The sequence below is a fragment of the Dryobates pubescens genome, chromosome 7 (genome assembly GCF_014839835.1).
Source record: "Dryobates pubescens isolate bDryPub1 chromosome 7, bDryPub1.pri, whole genome shotgun sequence".
NCBI classification, from domain to species: Eukaryota; Metazoa; Chordata; class Aves; order Piciformes; family Picidae; genus Dryobates; species Dryobates pubescens.
Genome location: NC_071618.1, coordinates 43,599,616 through 43,619,552, shown reverse-complemented (window position 1 = coordinate 43,619,552; position 19,937 = coordinate 43,599,616). Strand labels below are relative to the sequence as shown.

Sequence of the window (19,937 nt, the reverse complement as noted above, 5' to 3'; positions counted from 1 at the left end):
AAAAGATGCTAAACATCGGAGCACAACGTCTTTTAACAGTGTTTGGAAGAGGCAATAAGTATTTAGAGCCCCAACATGAGTGCTTTCCTTTGCTTATCTATATAGGTTTAGTAGTCATGAGGTCTTGGGTGACAGCTTGGACTTGATGATCTTTGAGCTCTTTTCCATTCTGTGAGTCTGTGTCTCAGACTGAAATACAGGTGTTGCTTTAGGAGGTATCTTTTCCTGAGTGAATTCATAAGTTTCAGTAATGGTTCTGTAATTACTGTCTTGTTATGGTTGGTGGATGATTGCATCCTGCTTTTGGGCATGCCTAAACCAGCTTTGTGTTCAATGGTATTCCTCTGTGTGGTGTGTTTTGCTTGCTTCTGTCTCTTTCAGTTGGATTCTCAAAGCAAATAGGTCTGGCTGCCAGTTCTTAGACCAGCAGGTTTCTCTTTTGCTCATAAAAGGCATCTGATAATAAATCCTGCAGGGGTTTGATCACAGATTTTGTCATAGAAATCTTGCCTCGTGTAAGGTCTAAGGAAAGTTAAGTTAAGGCATTGCAAGATCTTTTTGTTGGCAGGGGGAAAGCTGCAGAAATGCCACTTGGGTCATGCCTCTGATCAGTGTCAACAGTAGGTATTGTTCCCATGGTTTTTTTTTAGTGCTGGAATATGAGATTAAAAACCCAAAAGCTGAGGAAACATGGGGGAGATTGGTGTTATATCTAGAATGTGGGGTCTTTCTCTTGGTTGAGATGTACTTGAAAAGGGATCTAATGTGCTAGATAGCCCAGCTTTTGTGTTCTCAGGGCTGCTTATAGTTCTTGCAGGCAAATGGGAGAAATGAAGGCCTGAGCTTGCAGTTTCGTTTCTGTGTAAGTCTGCCCAGCTAGAATAAACTGCAACACTGGAGCCTGAGGAAAGAGTGAAGCAAACAACCATGTGATTGTATTCCCATTAGCCTTTGCAAATCAGGAGATAATCTTTGAGGAGCTAACTGTAGTTGTTTTGTTGCAGTGACAATTGGTGCTGTTTCCCTGGTAGGATGTTGTGTTAGGTGCTATTGTTCTCTGCAGCAAAGCTTTGTTTAGCTGAACTATAAACTCTGTGAAGCTTTGTCTAACATCATTTCACAAAACATTTTGTAAACACAGGTTGCAATTTTATTCTTATTGTTTTTTGTAGGTTATTTTCTTGGGGGGGGGTAAGGAAGGGATCCATGTTCACCTGCAAGCACTGCAGAGAGCTGGCCTGCACACTTGTTTAGAAAGCAAATTAGTGAAAAGGGAATGGAATGGAATGGAATGGAATGGAATGGAATAGAAAAGAATTAACCAGGTTGGAAGAGATCTTTGAGATCATCAAGTCCAACCTATCACCCAGCACCATCTAATCAACTAAACCATGGCACCAAGCACCCCATCCTGTCTCTTCCTAAACACCTCCAGTGATGGTGACTCCACCACCTCCCTGGGCAGCACATTCCAATGGCCAATCACCTTTCTATGAAGAACTTCTTCCTAACATCCAGCCTAAACCTCCCCTGGCACAGCTTGAGACTGTGTCCTCTTGTTCTGGTGGTGGTTGCCTGGGAGAAGAGACCAACCCCCACCTGGCTACAACCTCCCTTCAGGGAGTTGTAGAGAGCAAGAACGCCTCCTCTGAGCCTCCTCTTCTGCAGGCTAAGCAACCCCAGCTCCCTCAGCCTCTCCTCCCAGGGCTGTGCTCCAGACCCCTCCCCAGCTTTGTTGCCCTTCTCTGGACACCTTCCAGCAACTCAACATCTTTCCTAAACTGAGGGGCCCAGAACTGGACACTAGGACTAGGGAGGTTTAGGCTGGATGTTAGGAAGAAGTTCTTCCCAGCAAGAGAGATTGGCCATTGGGATGTGCTGCCCAGGGAGGTGGTGGAGTCACCATCCCTGGAGGTGTTTAGGAAGAGCCTGGATGAGGCACTTGGTTTAGTTGATCAGATGGTGCTGGGTGATAGGTTGGACTTGATGATCTCAAAGGTCTTTCCCAACCTGGTTTATTCTATTCTATTCTAAATGCTGAGCCCCAAGTTTGTGCTTATGACTTTCATACTAGTAATGAATTTGAAGTCTAAATGTTGTGTTAAGTGACAGATAATCCTTAGAAGGGCTGCTGCCCTGTTGCAGAGTGTTGTATGCAGAATGCACACAATGGCTTGAGAGGTGATGCATTGAGGCAGCTCTTGGTGTGCAGATTGAAGTAACTTCATTACCTTTGCCTCCATCTGTTCCATTTGCCACTGTGCTGCTCTTGCAAACTTTCAGTTAAGGTGCAGTGATTGCATAGTGGCAGGGGCCAGGCTTCTGTGCCATTATCAGGAAAAAGTAAACAATAACCTGAGCTCCCTTATTGATGCAGTAAAGGAAGGGAGAGTGAAGGACGCTGTTTCTTTGTGCCACTACTTGCAGTGACATGACTGAAGCTCCTGGAGCAGCCTTCCATAGCGAGGATTTGCCCAGGGGGCAGTCTGGCCACCTTTCCTCCCCATGATTAGACAAATACTACACAAGGATCAAGTTTGGAGTGTGGTTGGTGTGAGAGGTCTGCTGTTGATGGTGTCTGCTCATGTCTGGAAAGCCTTGTGTGCTTGAAAGCCTTTCTTTTATCTGCTGGTGTTAGTTTGTGTGACAAATGTACTGGGTTTGTGTGACAAGCTTTGAGGGGTGGGAGGGGGTTGCTGTAGTGGTGTAAGAAGCTGCAAGCAGCTTTCCCTGTGTCTGATAGAGCAAATGCCAGCCAGCTCCACAGCAGACCTGCAGCTGGCCAAGGCTGAGCCCTTCATCAGTGGTTGTGGTGCCTCTGTGATAACATATTTAAGAAAGAGAAAGCTCTGCATCTGTGTCCAGAAAGGAGTGAGAGTATGTGAGAAAGCAGCTCTGCAGACACCAAGGTCAAGGAAGAAGGAAGGGGAGGTGCTTCAGCCACTGGAGCAGAGAATCTCCTGCAGTCTGTGGTGAAGGCTGTGTGAGGCAGGCTGTCCCTCTGCATCCCCTGGAGGTTAACAGAGGAGCAGATCACCGTGAGCTTTTTGTTTGATTTTCTTTCCCCTGCCCAGCTGGGGAGGGGCAGTAATAGAGCAGCTTCAATGTACACCCAGCAGCCAGCCAGCCAAGATACCCAGCTGAGGTGTAGGAAAGGCAGCATAACTTGCATAGCTCTTGGAAGTGTTTGGAAAGGTTTTGTCAGAGAGGAGTGTTTAGCTGAGCCACACAGTAGTGGAAAGTAAGCCAAGTCGATTGAAGGCCTAGTGCAAAGATCAGGAAAGGAGGGGTAACTGGTTTTGTACTGGTTTTGTCTGGGCTAGAGTCAGTTTTCTTCACAGCAGGTGTTATGGGGCTGTGGTTTTTATTTGTGCTGAAAACACAGGCATGTTTTTGTTACTGCTGAGCAGTACACGGTCTGGTTCTCATAGCACCACACCAGCGAGTGGGCTGGGAGTGCACAAGAAGCTGGGAGGTGGCATGGCCAGGACAGCTGACCTCAGCTGACCACAGAGGTGCTCTGTACCATATGACATCGTGCTTAGCATATAAAGCTGGGGAAGAGGAAGAAGAAGGGCAGGGACATGCAGAGTGATGCCTTTTTTTCCTCCCAAGTAACTGTTATGCATGGTTGAGCCCTGCTTTCCTGGGGACACTCAGAATCATGGAATCACAGAATCAGGCAGGGTTGGAAGGGACCACAAGGATCATCCAGTTCCAACCCCTCTGCCATGGGCAGGGACACCCCACACTGGATCAGCCTGGCCAGAGCCTCATCCAGCCTGGGCTTAAACAGGGATGGGGCCTCAACCACCTCCCTGGACAACCCATTCCAGGGCTTCACCACTCTCCTGGGGAAGAACTTCCTCCTCACCTCCAGCCTCAATCTCCCCACCTCCAGCTTCATTCCATTCCCCCTAGTCCTACCTGAGATCCTGAGCAGTCCCTCCCCAGCCTTCTTGTAGCCCCCTTCAGATCCTGGAAGGCCACAATAAGGTCACCTGGGAGCCTTAAGGGACTCCTAATCACTGTGCTCAAAAGAACAAGTCAGTGCTCTCTCCTTTTAGTTGATTAACAGTGTCCCACGTTAAAACACTTGCCAAAGTGAGGTAACAAACTTCCCAGCTCACTAGCCTGAGTTGCTAATTGGACTAGAAATTAAGAAGGCTTGAGATGCATTCAGATCTGTTTAGCTGTGTAGAATGCTCAGTGGCCTTGGCATCAGGCAGGCTTTCAAAATCTCTTCTACAAAACAATGAATTATGGATGTGCAGTCTGGAGCCTGGATGTTTTCAAGGCCTGCTTCAAGTGTGAAACAGAGCAAAGTTAGGCTTTGAGTGAGAGAAGTGCCTGCAGAGCAGAGCTGGGTTTGTTGGAGCAAGCTTATGAAATCTGATAAGGAGACAGGTCTGGGGTTTGTCTGCATTGTTGGTACACAGGCTTGCAGTGAGACCTCAGCACTTCTGAAAACAAAACCAACCAGCCAGAAAAGCCCCCAAACAAACCAAAAACCCCAGCCAACCAAACCCCCCCTCAAAACAAAACCAAACCCCACCCAACCAACCCAACCCCCAGAACTGCTCTCCCAAAAACATCTGTGCTGAACAGCCTGTGTTTTAGCATAGACTGCTGGTCTTGAATTGCTTTTCTCTTCATAGTATTTTCATAGTATCAGTCAGGGTTGGAAGGGACCACAAGGATCATCCAGTTCCAACCCCCCTGCCATGGGCAGGGACACCCCACACTAGATCACCCTGGCCAGAGCCTCAGCCAGCCTGGGCTTAAACACCTCCAGGGATGGGGCCTCAACCACCTCCCTGGACAACCCATTCCAGGGCTTCACCACTCTCCTGGGGAAGAACTTCCTCCTCACCTCCAGCCTCAATCTCCCCACCTCCAGCTTCATTCCATTCCCCCTAGTCCTATCACTCCCTGAGAGCCTGAGCAGTCCCTCCCCAGCCTTCTTGTAGCCCCCTTCAGCTCCTGGAAGGCCACAATGAGGTCACCTGGGAGCCTTCTCTTCTCCAGACTGAACAGCCCCAACTCCTTCAGTCTGTCCTCACAGGAGAGGTGCTCCAGCCCTCTGCTCATCCTCGTGGCCCTTCTCTGGACACCTTCCAGCACCTCCAGATCCCTCTTGGAATAGGGGCTCCAGAACTGGAGGCAGGACTCCAGGTGGGGTCTCAGCAGAGCTGAGCAGAGGGGGAGAATCCCCTCCCTGGCCCTGCTGGCCACACTTCTCTTGCTGCAGCCCAGGCTCTGGTTGGCTTTCTGGGCTGCAAGTGCACACTGAGAGCTCCTGGTGAGCTTCTCCTCCCCCAGCACCCCCAAGGCTCTCTCCTCAGTGCTGCTTTCCAGCCAGTCCCTGCCCAGCCTGGATTTGTGCCTGGGGTTGCCTCCACCCAGCTGCAGGACCCTGCCCTTGGTCTTGTTGAACCTCCTGAGGTTGGCTTGTGCCCACCTCTCCAGCCTGTCCAGGTCCCTCTGGCTGGCATCCCTTCCCTCCAGCCTGTCTGCTGCACCACACAGCTTGGTGTCCTCAGCAAACTTGCTGAGGGTGCACTCATCTCTTGGTTGTCATCACAATGTTGAGAGCCAAGCATCCAAAGCAAAGGAAATAGGCTCTCCTGTGTTTTTACTCATGTCCCTACCTGATAGCCAGGCCTCATCCAGAAGAACCCTGACGTGAAAGCATCAGAGCAAATAAGGGGATGGGATAGGACTGGAGCAAACAAAGGAAAAGGAAAGAGCTGGATGCTGATGGGGAGGATGGCATCTGGAGAGAGACTACTTGTCTTACTCATTGAATGATTCCTTAGCCTTTGATTGATTGTTTTGGGGTTTATTTGGTTGGTCTTTTTGATGGTTTCCTGTGATTTGTGTGATGTCAGTGATCCTCTGTGAAATTCTCCTCCTGCTTTCTATATTTCACAAAGCCTTCTGGCATCCCTGAGCATGGATCATGGATTACGAGTGGCAGAATCCCTTCCGAGTGTGAGCAGCTTTTATGTGCAGGACTGAAGGCTTAGACAAGCTCTGCATGTTTGTGTGGAGTGTCAGCCTGGTTCTTGAGCTGGTGCAGTTGTCCTGAGGAGACTGGGAAGCAGGAGCATTGTGGAAGGATGGGGTGTGCACAGCTGTGTTCACTTGCAGGTGATGTCTAGACCCAGCCTGTTTCCAAGTAACTGATGATGACAATTTTACTGAATCACTTTGCCTCTGATGTGCTTCACTGCTTAATGTTACAAACACATGAATGGAGTGGAACAGGATAGGATGGAATAGGATAGGATGGAATAGGATAGGATGGAATAGGATAGGATGGAATAGGATAGGATGGAACAGGATAGGATGGAATAGAGTAGAGTAGAATAGAGTAGAGTAGAATAGAGTAGAGTAGAATAGAATAGGTTTAAGCAGGTTGGAAAAGACCTCAGAGATCATCAAGTCCAACCTATCACCCAGCACCATCTGATCAGCTAAACCATGGCACCAAGTGCCTCAGCCAGGCTCTTCTTAAACACCTCCAGGGATGGTGACTCCACCACCTCCCTGGGCAGCACATCCCAATGGCCAATCTCTCTTGCTGGGAAGAATTTCTTCCTCACCTCCAGCCTAAACCTCCCCTGGCACAGCTTGAGACTGTGTCCTCTTGTTCTGGTGCTGCTTGCCTGGGAGAAGAGACCAACCCCCACCTGGCTACAACCTCCCTTCAGGGAGTTGGAGATGGCAATGAGGTCTCCCCTGAGCCTCCTCTTCTGCAGGCTAAGCAACCCCAGCTCCCTCAGCCTCTCCTCACAGGGCTGTGCTCCAGACCCCTCCCCAGCTTTGTTGCCCTTCTCTGGACACATTTAAGTGTCTCAATATCCTTCTTAAACTGAGGGACCCAGGACTGCACACAGGACTCAAGGTGTGGCCTAACCAGGCTGAGTCCAGGGGCACAATGACTTCCCTGCTCCTGCTGGCCACACTGCTCCTGATGCAGGCCAGGATGCCTGGACACTATTTTGCTGCATGTTGATGAAAAGTGTATAAACAAACTTTCTAATAAACTTCTGGTGTGTTTTTTTTCCACAGCAATGCCATCTTACTGGTAGAAACATCATGACCCACAGCAGCATCATGGTGGATGTAGGCAAGTGGCCAATATTTACCTTGCTGTCCCCTCAGGAGATAGCATCCATTCGGAAAGCCTGCGTGTTTGGTACCTCAGCCAACGAAGCCATATACATTACCCACAGTGATGAGGTAAGGCTGCAGGACAGTGCAGCATGTGGTCTCCAGTCAGCTGCTTGCAGAGGCCACACTGAAGCCTTGTAAATGTGCAAGTTTAGGAAACTTGGCACGTGGCAAGGTGAGGGGGGGTTGCATGCACTTCTGAAGGCACTCAGGATTCAAATGGTGAAATTAAGAGCAAGGGTTCCAGGTATGAAGATTGAGAGGAGGTTATGCACCACACAGCTTGGTGTCATCAGCAGCCCTGCTGAGGGTGCACTCAATGCCACTGTCCCTGGCACCCACAAAGATGTTGAACAAGCCTGGTCCCAGGACTGATCCCTGAGGGACTCTGCTTGTCCCTGGCCTCCACTGGGACATGGAGCCATTGACAGCCACCCTTTGGGTGCAGCCATCAAGCCAGTTCTGTATCCATCTAGTGGATGGCTACACCTTCTGTATCCATCTAGTGGATCACCCATCACACCCATGTGTCACCAGCCTGGAGACCAGGATGTAGGGTGGGACAGTGTCGAAGGCTTTGCTCATCTCCAGGCAAATGACAGCAGTTGCTCAGAGTCCCTGGCAAAACTCTGTCCTGGCTTTATGGAGACCTGAACATTACCATCTTGGTGCATGCACAAGTTTAAATCACTTGAAATGAATATTCCTCTGTTTTCCAGGTGTTTGTTTTTGGGCTGAATTGCAGTAACTGTTTGGGAACAGGAGATAACCAGAGCACCATAGTACCAAAGAAATTAGAAGCCTTATGTGGAAAGAAGATTTCCAGCCTGAGTTATGGAAGTGGACCCCATGTTGTACTGTGCACTGAAGGTAGAAAATGCACATTTAGCACAGAAACAGCTTTTCAGTTCCACCTCCATTCAACCAGAATGGATTAAGGTGTCATTGCAGTGGGTTATGAACTGGGTGAGGTGCACTAAGAAATTCTCATCAGCCTTAAGTGGAACTAAATGTGTTCTCTAAGAGGTAAAGTCAGTTTTGACTTCCATTGTGTTGCAGCTGCAGGGTTTTACTCTTGTAATTTATACATAGAATACATAGAATACATAGAATACATAGAATAAACCAGGTTGGAAGAGACCTTCAAGATCACCGCGTCCAACCCATCAACCAATCCAACACCACCCAAACAACTAACCCACGGCACCAAGCACCCCATCAAGTCTCCTCCTGAACACCTCCAGTGATGGCGACTCCACCACCTCCCCAGGCAGCCCATTCCAATGTGCAATCACTCTTTCTGTATAGAACTTTTTCCTAACATCCAGCCTGAACCTCCCCTGGCGCAGCCTGAGACTGTGTCCTCTTGTTCTGGTACTGCTTGCCTGGGAGAAGAGACCAACATCCGTCTGTCCACAACCTCCCTTCAGGTAGTTGTAGAGAGTAATAAGGTCACCCCTGAGTCTCCTCTTCTCCAGGCTAAGCAACCCCAGCTCCCTCAGCCTCTCCTCGTAGGGCTTATGTTCCAAACCCCTCACCAGCTTTGTTGCTCTTCTCTGGACTCGTTCCAGCAAGTCAACCTCCTTCCTAAACTGAGGGGCCCAGAACTGGACACGGGACTCGAGGTGCGGCCTAACCAGTGCAGTGTACAGGGGCAGAATGACCTCCCTGCTCCTGCTGGCCACACTGTTCCTGATGCAGGCCAGGATGCCATTGGCCCTCTTAGCTGCCTGGGCACACTGCAGGCTCATGTTCAGTCTACCATCGACCAGCACCCCCAGGTCCCTCTCAGCCTGACTGCTCTCAGCCACTCTGACCCCAGCCTGTAGCTCTGCATGGGGTTGCTGTGGCCAATGTGCAGAACCCGGCACTTGGATTTGTTCAATCTCCTGCCCTTGGACTCTGCCCATCTGCCCAGCCTGTCGAGGTCCCTCTGCAGAGCCTCTCTACCCTCCAGCAGATCAACTCCTGCCCCCAGCTTGGTGTCGTCAGCAAATTTACTGATGATGGACTCAATGCCCTCGTCCAGATCATCAATAAAGATGTTAAAGAGCATGGGGCCCAGTACTGATCCCTGGGGCACACCACTGGTGCCTGGCTGCCAGCTGGCTGTGGCACCATTCACCACCACTCTCTGGGCTCAGCCTCCAGCCAGTTCCTAACCCATCTCAGTGTGCTCCCATCCAAGCCATGGGCTGACAGCTTGGCCAGGAGTTTGCTGTGGGGAACGGTGTCAAAGGCCTTGCTAAGGTCCAGGTAGACTCCATCCACAGGCCTGCTCAGTCTTACCTGTGCACCTTCAGGTATTTCCACAGCAAATCTAGAGGTTGTGCTGTGATCTGTTTATGTGAACTGCTTCAGTAGGAATGTGTGATTTCTCTTAGCATAGAGGTGATGCTTGCAACAGTTTCACCCTTTGCCCTCTCACTTTCCTGGTGCCACTTGCTGATTTCTTAGAGTTCTGTCTCAACCTCTGTGGCTTTTGCTGTGGCTTTGATCACAAACTTGACGTGTTTTTGCAGATGGTGAAGTGTATGCCTGGGGACACAATGGTTACAGCCAGCTTGGGAATGGCACAACCAACCAGGGCATTACTCCTGTTCAAGTTTGCACAAATCTGTTGGTAAAGAAAGTCGTGGAAGTCGCTTGTGGCTCTCATCACTCCATGGCGCTGGCCTTTGATGGGGATGTAAGTTGAAACCTCTTCAAATCTCTTAATCTCCTTCTTGAAGTGAATGCCACATGTGACCTTGCTAGTTCTTTCTCTGCAGTGGAGTTGCAACATAACCTTTCCTCTTGCTGCCTCAGACTGGGATGTCCTGTTCTTCAGAGCACACTTGAGAACAGCTCAGAAAAATCACTGCCTGCAAATCTCAACAAAAGGCCCTGACCAACCCAACCACATAAAGAAGGCAGTAAAACCCTGTGTCTTTCATTTCTTGGATGTCTCACAGGGAAGCTTGTGTCACTTACAGGTGGAAGAATGGTTTGTAAGGTGCACAGTGGAATGTTGTTACTGGCTTGCAGGAGTTGATCTGCTGGAGGGTAGAGAGGCTCTGCAGAGGGACCTCGACAGGCTGGACAGATGGGCAGAGTCCAAGGGCAGGAGATTGAACACATCCAAGTGCCAGGTTCTGCACATTGGCCACAACATCCCCATGCAGAGCTACAGGCTGGGGTCAGAGTGGCTGGAGAGCAGCTAGGCAGAAAGGGACCTGGGGGTGCTGGTTGATTGTAGGCTGAACATGAGCCTGCAGTGTGCCCAGGCATCCTGGCCTGCATCAGGAACAGTGTGGCCAGCAGGAGCAGGGAGGTCATTGTGCCCCTGTACACTGCACTGGTTAGGCCACACCTCGAGTACTGTGTCCAGTTCTGGGCCCCTCTCAGTTTAGGAAGGATGTTGACTTGCTGGAAGGTGTCCAGAGAAGGGCAACAAAGCTGGGGAGGGGTTTGGAGCACAGCCCTGTGAGGAGAGGCTGAGGGAGCTGGGGTTGCTTAGCCTGGAGAGGAGGAGGCTCAAGGGTGACCTTATTGCTCTCTACAACTACCTCAAGGGAGATTGTAGACAGGCTGAGGTTGGTCTCTTCTCCCAGGCAGCCAGCACCAGAACAAGAGGGCACAGTCTCAGGCTGCACCAGGAGAGGTTTAGGTTGGATGTTTGGTAGAAGTTCTACACAGAGAGAGTGATTGCCCTTTGGAATGGGCTGCCTGGGGAGGTGGTGGAGTCACCATCACTGGAGGTGTTCAGGAGGAGACTTGATGGGGTGCTTGGTGCCATGGGTTAGTTGTTTAGGTGGTGTTGGATTGGCTGATGGGTTGGACACATGGTCTTGAAGGTCTCTCCCAGCCTGGTGTATTCTACTCTATTCTTTTTACTAAGGGGTATATTGAGTTGTTTGTATTTGCTGGTTAGTGCTTAGTCTGTTTCTTGCTGTCTTCATGATTTCCACACTGCTATTATGAAAGAATGTTGCTCTGCACACCTCTAAATACCTTTGTGTGTAGCTAATGGCAGATTTGGTTTATATCCAAGCCTGCTTTGTGCTGTTTGTTTCCATGGCTTGAGGCTGTGTGCCATGGGAAGCATGTACAATTAGTTTCCAGTTAGTCAGATTTGACCAATTTGTGTGTATCTGATTTGAGTTGCATGTTACTGCGTGGGGGAAAGCCTGGATTCTGCCCTGCTTCTGCAAAAGAAGAGTTGTCATATTAAAACCTTCTGTAAGGAGAAAGTTCTTCACAGAGAGAGATGTTGGCCACTGGAATGTGCTGCCCAGGGAGGTGGTGGAGCCACCACCACTGCAGGTGTTCCAAAGGGGATTGGACGTGGCACGTGGAGCCATGGTTTAGTTAGCCATGAGGTGTTGGGTGACAGGTTGGGCTTGATGGTCTCTGAGGTCTTTTCCAACCTGATTGATTCTATAAAATGGAATGAAAATGGATACCACAATGAAAAATGGATACTACAGTGCTTTCCATCCTGATAATGTGAACAGGCCTGTGTTATGCTTCAGCAGGGAGTCATAATACCACAGGCTGGATGTTAGCAAGAAGTTCTTCATAGAAAGAGAGATTGGCCATTGGGATGTGCTGCCCTGGGGGGTGGTGGAGTCACCATGCCTGGAGGGGTTTAAGAAGAGATTGGATGAGGCACTTGGTGCCATGGTTTAGTTGATTAGATGGTGTTGGGTGATAGGTTGGACTTGATGATATCAAAGGTCTTTTCCAACCTGGTTAATTCAATTCAATTCTATTCTATTCTATTCTATTCTATTCTATTCTATTCTATTCTATTCTATTCTATTCTATTCTATTCTATTCTTTCCTATTCCTATTCCTATTCCTATTCCTATTCCTATTCCTATTCTATTCTATCCTATTCCTATTCTATTCTATTCTATTCTATTCTATTCTATTCTATTCTATTCTATTCTATTCTATTCTTTCCTATTCCTATTCCTATTCTATTCTATCCTATTCTATTCTATTCTATTCTATTCTATTCTATTCTATTCTATTCTATTCTATTCTATTCTCTGAGCCCACACTTAGGGAAGGTCTTAATGTTGTCATGTTTAGCTTGGTTGAACTCAACATCTTGCTGCCTGTGTGGGAAGGAGAGGCTGTTCATGTATTAAACCAGTGCCCAGCTGCTGCGTGTTAGCTGCCTGTCATGGTCATGCTGGCTCTTGTGATAAATGCCATGTGCTTCAAACCTCAATGGAAGCAGAGATGTTTCTTTGTGTTCCTCATGGATATATGCAGCTTGCTGGCCATTGTGGCTGGTTAATGTACTGTAAATCCATCCCTAGTGTACTCCCCAGTAGCTTACTCTCTTTGTGCTCTGGGATTTTGTCTCTAGCAGGATCAATAATGCTAAAAGCAGCAAAATTGTGTTAAGCAGAGCTTTATTTGCAGCAAGATTGGCCTGCAAAATAACATTGTGATGGTATATCTGGAGTTGAAGGGAGGCATTGAAGTTGGAAGCATTCATGGAAGTGCTTGGCATAATTGTTTTACACAGTGGGCTCAGTGTCATTTTAATGCAGTGCAATGTTAGAGAGAGAGAATAATAGACTTTAAAGGACCACAGACATTTGTGCTTCTCAGGGAGAGGGAACTGATTAGCTCTTTGGCATTTTGGTTACCTTCTGAGGTTTTCTACCTTAATTTCTCTGTGCTACTGAAATTAAGATATTTTATAGAGCATCTCCAAATATTCAGTGGGAGTCAAAGACCAGGACAACACAAGTAACAAAAAAGTACAGGACCAATGCTTCCTTTTGCTCATGTTGGGCAGAGAAAAATGTGTTGTGTTGGCTTGAGGGTTTTTTTGGTGGGGGGGGAGGTGTTTTGTTTCAAACAGCTGACTTTTGGTCAGGGATGAACAGAATGTACAGACTCTCCATTAGGGTATCTATCAGTGTGCTGTTAGTGGCTAGCATGGCTGTGGCTGGGTTGTCCAAGAAGACAAACTTTTGAACTGGGTGAAGCATCAGGGGGTAGGGTAGGGTAGGGTAGGGTAGGATAGGATAGGGTAGGGTAGGGTAGGATAGGATAGGATAGGATAGGATAGGATAGGATAGGATAGGATAGGATAGGATAGGATAGGATAGGATAGGATAGGATAGGATAGGATGGAAGAGAAGAGAAAGGAGAAGAGAGAGGAGAGGAGAGGAGAGGAGAGGAGAGGAGAGGAGAGGAGAGGAGAGGAGAGGAGACCTTCAAGATCATCAAGTCCAACCTATCACCCAACACCATCTAATCAACTAAACCATGGCACCAAGCAGCCCATCCAGTCTCCCCTTAACCACCTCCAGTGCTGGTGACTCCAGAATGAACTACCAGAAACATTTTTGTGCCAAACTGGGGGTGTGTATGCACATAACAAAAACTGAGAACACAAAAGTAGAAATATTCTTTACAGCCAACTACTTCCCTGTCTTCTGGACATCTAAATGAAAGGAGGCAGAGTTTTTTTGGTTTATTATTATCATCAGTTTGCTTCTGGCAAACCTGAGCTGTCAGAGATGGTGCTCTTTTTTTTTTGCTCAATACCATTATATAAGAAGGTTTTGCTGCTTTGGAGCAGCATCTTCTTTCTTTCAGGTGGTGGAGTCACCATCATTGGAGGTGTTCAGGAGGAGACTTGATAGGGTGCTTGGTGCCATGGGTTAGTTGTTTAGGTGGTGTTGGATTGGTTGATGGGTTGGACACGATGATCTTGAAGGTCTCTTCCAACCTGGTCTGGTCTATTCTATTCTATTCTATTCTATTCTATCCTGTTCTGTTCTGTTCTGTTCTATTCTATAGCTGTTCTGTTCTATTGCTATTCAAAGGTACAAGGAAGGTAGGATGAGTGTTCAGCTACAACCTGGTTTAGAGTTCTAGGAAGAAAGCTGATTAGCTATAAACTAGGGAGCTCAGCATCTTTGGGAAAGAAATGACATCATAGTATCACAGAATCACCAAGGTTGGAAGACAGCTCAAAGATCATCAAGTCCAACCTGTCACCACAGACCTCATGACCAGACCATGGCACCAAGTGCCACGTCCAATCCCCTCTTGAACCCCTCCAGGGAAGGTGACATCCTGGCCTGTATTCCTGTTCCCAATACCCTGAGAGTATTAAGACAGCCCAGCACTGTGCTCTTTGTCTTATGGTTTAACATAATTAATATGGAAGTGTTTGCCTTTTGTTTCCTACTGTAGTCAGGTGCTCTGATGCTGTAGCAAGCAGCTGTACCATGTGCTGTGTTCATATTTGCCTGATCAGCCCTTTTTTTCTGTGTTGAAAATGAATTTAAAGCATTTTAGCTTCTTAAGCACTGATGTTGGCTATAGCTGGATTAGCATTTCTTACCATGACTGTTATTATGGCTTCTAATGCAGTTTGTTTGTTTGTTTCTATGGACAGCTGTATGCTTGGGGCTATAACAACTGTGGTCAAGTTGGATCTGGATCTACAGCAAACCAGCCAACTCCTCGTAGAGTTTCCAACTGTCTGCAGGGGAAAGTGGTAGTTGGCATTGCTTGTGGTCAGACCTCCTCCATGGCTGTAGTGAACAATGGTGAGGTAAGCTTTGCTGCATTCTTCTGCTCTGTTCCCCATCCCTGGGAGGTTAATGTCTGAACATGGAGAAGTGTTGACATGGAGTGCTCAAGTTGCAGAATTGGACTGGTAGAGTTGTATCAGAGTTACTGATAACTTCTGTGAGATCACTTAGTAATTAACTGGAGGTGGTGGCTTACAAGCATCCCTTCTTATGGCAGAGACTGTGCTGGGAGATAATTCTTGCTGAGTCTCCAGCTGCAAGAATTCACACAGCTGTGTGAAGCATGTCTGTCTCCATGTTTCAGTGGGGTGCTCAACACATGTCTTAGTTAGATTTTTGGAAAGTGAGCCCCATTAAACATTTGTTCTGCAAGAATACACTGATTGATATGGGTTCCTAAACACACTGCTTAAGTGCCAGCAGCAAAACCAAACCAAGCTGTCAAGCATTTCCCTAGTGTTGCACAGCTGCTTCCTTTCGTCCAAGTTTATGGTGTTGTCTTGTCTCCAGGTACGAGCTGTAACCTAGATTTTACCACATTTCACTAATCTGACTACTTTTAACCAAGCATTTTCTGCTTGGTTAGGCCACACCTTGAGTCCTCTGTCCAGTTCTAGGCCCCTCAGGTCAGGAAAGATGTTGAGTTGCTGGAAGATGTCCAGAGAAGGGCAACAAAGCTGGGGAGGGGTTTGGAGCACAGCCCTGTGAGGAGAGGCTGAGGGAGCTGGGGTTGCTTAGCCTGGAGAAGAGGAGGCTCAGGGGAGACCTTCTTGCTCTCTACAGCTACCTGAAGGGAGGCTGTAGCCAGGTGGGGGTTGGTCTCTTCTCCCAGGCAACCAGCACCAGAACAAGAGGACACAGTCTCAAGCTGTGCCAGGGGAGGTTTAGGCTCAAGGTGAGGAGAAAGTTCTTCCCAGAAATAGAGATTGGCCATTGGGATGTGCTGCCCAGGGAGGTGGTGGAGTCACTGTCCCTGGAGGTGTTAAAGAGGGGACTGGATGTGGCACTTGAAGCCATGGTTTGGTTAGTCCTGAGGTGTAGGGTGCTAGGTTGGACTGGATGATCTCTGAGGCCTTTCCCAACCTTATTCCTTCTCTGAAATAGCATACTTTCTTAATAAGATTTACTTTTTGACTTGTGCTTGATGCTAAGTCTTAAGTGCTCTACACATCTGGAGAGGAGTGGCTTAATTTTGTTTTCCTTTTGCACTCAGGTTTATGGCTGGGGTTACAATGGTAATGGGCAGCTAGGACTTGGGAACAACGGCAATCAGCTAACACCCTGCAGAGTGGCAGCCTTACATGGGGTGTGTGTGCTCCAGGTATGTCTAACACAGAAATGAAACTGCAGTTGTATTCATGTGGTCAGCATCTGCTGAAGCTGTAGCTTTAGGATCTTACATCTACTTCCAGACTTCACAGTCCCAATACTGAGCTTCTTTAGCTCTTGTAAATGATATTAGGCTTGTAAAAGGTGCAGTTCAACTGTAAGATGCTTACCTTGGTAAATATTCTGATTGAGTTTAGGCAGGCTGGTGTAACTACAACTGAACTGTGCTTTGGTCACAAATGACATCTTGGTTACAAAGCTGAATGAATTCAATGCACTAGGCAAAGCCAAGAACTGAAGGGGAGTTCAAAATTGTTCTAATTAGCCCTGGAGAAGTGAGTGGAGAAGATAAAATGAGAGTCACGGCTGTGGGTTTGGCTGGTTGGTGTTAGAGGTTTGTTAGGTGGATAGTTTTTAGGTGGATAGTTTTTAGGTGGATAGTTTTTAGGTGGATAGTTTTTAGGTGGATAGTTTTTAGGGTGATAGTTTTTAGGTGGATAGTTTTTAGGTGGATAGTTTTTAGGGTGATAGTTTTTAGGGTGATAGTTTTTAGGTGGATAGTTTTTAGGGTGATAGTTTTTAGGTGGATAGTTTTTAGGTGGATAGTTTTTAGGCTGATAGTTTTTAGGTGGATAGTTTTTAGGGGGATAGTTTTTAGGGGGATAGTTTTTAGGGGGATAGTTTTTAGGGGGATAGTTTTTAGGGGGATAGTTTTTAGGGGGATAGTTTTTAGGGGGATAGTTTTTAGGCGGATAGTTTTTAGGTGGATAGTTTTTAGGTTAATAGCTTTTTCCCACCTGAGAACAAAATCAAAATGGGGGTTTTCCTGGGGTTTTAATAAGGTTGTGTGGAGTTTCTTGTGGTAACCTGAGGTAGAAAGGTGTTGGCTGCTGAATGGCAGCTCTCATAGTTTCTGTAGTACTCAAACCAGCAAACTCTGAACGTGTTTGAGAGTTGCAAGGCGTGATGACGAAATTCATTGTTCTTTGCATGGAGGATTTTCAGCTGAAAGCACACAAAGGCCTGGGCAACTTTTGCTAGGGATGCAGAACATTATTTGAGAGCAATCAACACTAACTTAACAAAGTTAATTACCTTTGTTAATTACCATTAACAAAGTTAAACACCCTGGAGGTGTTTGAGCCCAGGCTGGACGAGGATCTGGCCAGCCTGATCTAGTGTGAGGTGTCCCTGCCCATGGCAGGGGGGGTTGGAACTGGATGATCCTTGTGGTCCCTTCCAACCCTGACTGATACTATGATACTATAAAGTTGGGACTTTCCCAGGCCCTACAGATAGTGTATTTAGTGTTACCTCTAACTACTGAGAAACAGCACACTGTAGTGAAGAATGCCTGAGGTATTTAACATCAGCTAGAGTAAGGTGATGAAGAATGCCTGAGGTATTTAACATCAGCTAGAGTAAGGTGATGAAGAGGGCCTGAGGTATTTAACATCAGCTAGAGTAAGGTGATGAAGAGGGCCTGAGGTATTTAACATCAGCTAGAGTAAGGTGATGAAGAGGGCCTGAGGTATTTAACATCAGCTAGAGTAAGGTGATGAGGAATGCCTGAGGTATTTAACATCAGCCATAGCCAGGTAATATGTGGGATGGTTTTGTGCCTCACCTCTGTTTTGTTTGGTGGTAACCCTCATGCATTTGCTTACAGATTGCCTGTGGCTATGCGCACACGCTAGCACTAACAGATGAGGGTTTGCTCTATGCCTGGGGAGCTAACACTTATGGGCAGCTGGGAACTGGCAATAAGAGTAACCAGCTCAGTCCGGTGCAGATCATGATGGAAAAAGAAAGGTAATCTTGCTGAAGCTGTTTCTGGATTGATAAGTGTGTGTCATGCAGTCTCCAGCACTGGAAGCCTGTGTGTGTAGGCATTGCTGAATTGTTTTTCTCTTGTTAATGTTAAGAGCATAAGAAAGGATGGTAAGTTCTTGTTTGCTGCAGAGTGAGTGCTTTCCCATGTCTGTAATGGTTACTGAATGTGAATATACTTTGTGTGTAGCTGGTTCTGAAAGATGGTGAGTGTTATGCTGTTCTGAATGTGAGGCCTTTGATTCTGAATTTGGAGCTAGGAAATGGGTGAGCCAAGCTTTGAAACTGTGTCAAGGCCTACACTGGAGAGAAGAAAAACAGTTTAAAAAGAAAAGGTGAGGAAGGAAGCATCACCTTTGTAAGAAGTGACATGTAAGGAAAGAAAAACCCAAACATTTTCTGAAAGGCTGATAATAGCCTTCCAAGTGCAGGCCAGTGATGAGAGGAATCCCTCAGGCATCGGTGCTGGGACCAGGCTTGTTCAACAGCTTTGTGGGTGCCATGGGCAGTGGCACTGAGTGCACCCTCAGCAAGTTTGCTGAGGACACCAAGCTGTGTGGTGCAGCAGACAGGCTGGAGGGAAGGGATCCATCCAGAGGGACCTGGACAGGCTGGAGAGGTGGGCACAAGCCAACCTCAGGAGGTTCAACATGACCAAGTGCAGGGTCCTGCAGCTGGGTGGAGGCAATCCCAGGCACAAATCCAGGCTGGGCAGTGAGTGGCTGGAAAGCAGCCCTGAAGAAAAGGACTTGGGGGTGCTGGTGAATGAGAAGCTCAACAGGAGCCAGCAGTGAGCACTTGCAGCCCAGAAAGCCAACCAGATCCTAGGCTGCATCAAGGGAAGCACAGCCAGCAGGTGCTGTGGTGAGACCCCACCTGGAGTACTGCATCCAGTTCTGGAGTCCCTATTACAGGAAGGATCTGGAGGTGCTGGAAGGTGCTCAGGAAGGGCCATGAGGATGAGCAGAGGGCTGGAGCTGCTCTGCTCTGAGGACAGACTGAGGGAGTTGGGGCTGTTCAGTCTGGAGAAGATGGCTCTGAGGAGACCTTATTGTGGCCTTCCAGGATCTGAAGGTGGCCTGCAGAAAAGCTGGGGAGGGTCTTTTAAGGCTGTCAGTTAGTGATAGGACTGGGGAGAATGAAGCAAAACTAGAAGTGGGGAGATTCAGATTGGATGTCAGGAAGAAGTTCTTCACCATGAGGGTGGCGAGAGACTGGCAGAGGTTGCCCAGGGAGGTGGTGGAAGCCTCATCCCTGGAGGTGTTTAAGGCCAGGCTGGATGTGGCTGTGAGCAACCTGATGCAGTGTGAGGTGTCCCTGCCCATGGCAGGGGGCTTGGAACTAGATGATCCCTGAGGTCCCTTCCAACCCTAACAATTCTATGAGTCTAATAACCAAGCCTGCAAACAGAGCTGCATTTGCAAGTTTGCTGGAGCTGAGGGCAGGCAGTGCCACTTTTACTGCTATTACCACTTAGTAGCCTGCAGTTTCATAGTTTCCTGCTCTCATGAAAGAGTAACACCAAGTCTTGTCCACTGCATTTCAGCACCCTTCTCATTTGCATATTTGGGATGACTCTTCTGTTCTTTACCTGCAAACCTGGACCTCAGTCCCATTCCCTGGGCCCCTGTGTATCCCTACAGCTTAATGTACCTCAGTTTGGAAACCTCTTAAGTCTATAAACCTCTTAACCTGTAAATCTCTTAATATGTAATCTCCTCTTAACTGGGAGAGGCTTGAGGTTTAGATTTCTCCTCCATTTCTGAACTGTCTGGGAAGTCATTCCTCTCTTTTTGCCTATTTTTCACACTTAATAGCTGCACAGGGCTGAGATGATATAAAAATGGGTGGGGGGAAAAGGAGAAACCACTGAGGTGAGGCTGACCTGTTTGGGAGGAAACTGACACAAGCAAAGCAAAAGTAAATGTCCTTAAAGCTGCTGAAAGAGAAATGTGTGTGTTTGCAAATACAACTTTGTCTCCTGAGTGATTTAGTTCTTGAGAGAACTAAGGGCAGCTGCTGCATTTAGAGTTGTATCTGAGC

The 19,937-nt window shown here is 47.7% G+C and overlaps 1 protein-coding gene across 1 annotated transcript in view; it reads left to right on the top strand.

Annotated features, from left to right (window-relative positions):
• Positions 1-19,937, top strand: part of RCBTB1 (RCC1 and BTB domain containing protein 1) — a 31,267-nt gene that overhangs the window by 196 nt on the left and 11,134 nt on the right. Inside the window, exons 2-7 of the mRNA XM_009907023.2 lie at positions 7,078-7,248; positions 7,899-8,049; positions 9,702-9,868; positions 14,597-14,755; positions 15,949-16,056; positions 17,734-17,876. Coding sequence (XP_009905325.1) covers positions 7,105-7,248; positions 7,899-8,049; positions 9,702-9,868; positions 14,597-14,755; positions 15,949-16,056; positions 17,734-17,876 — 872 coding nt within the window. The 5' untranslated portion in view covers positions 7,078-7,104. The remainder of the gene's footprint in view (positions 1-7,077; positions 7,249-7,898; positions 8,050-9,701; positions 9,869-14,596; positions 14,756-15,948; positions 16,057-17,733; positions 17,877-19,937) is intronic.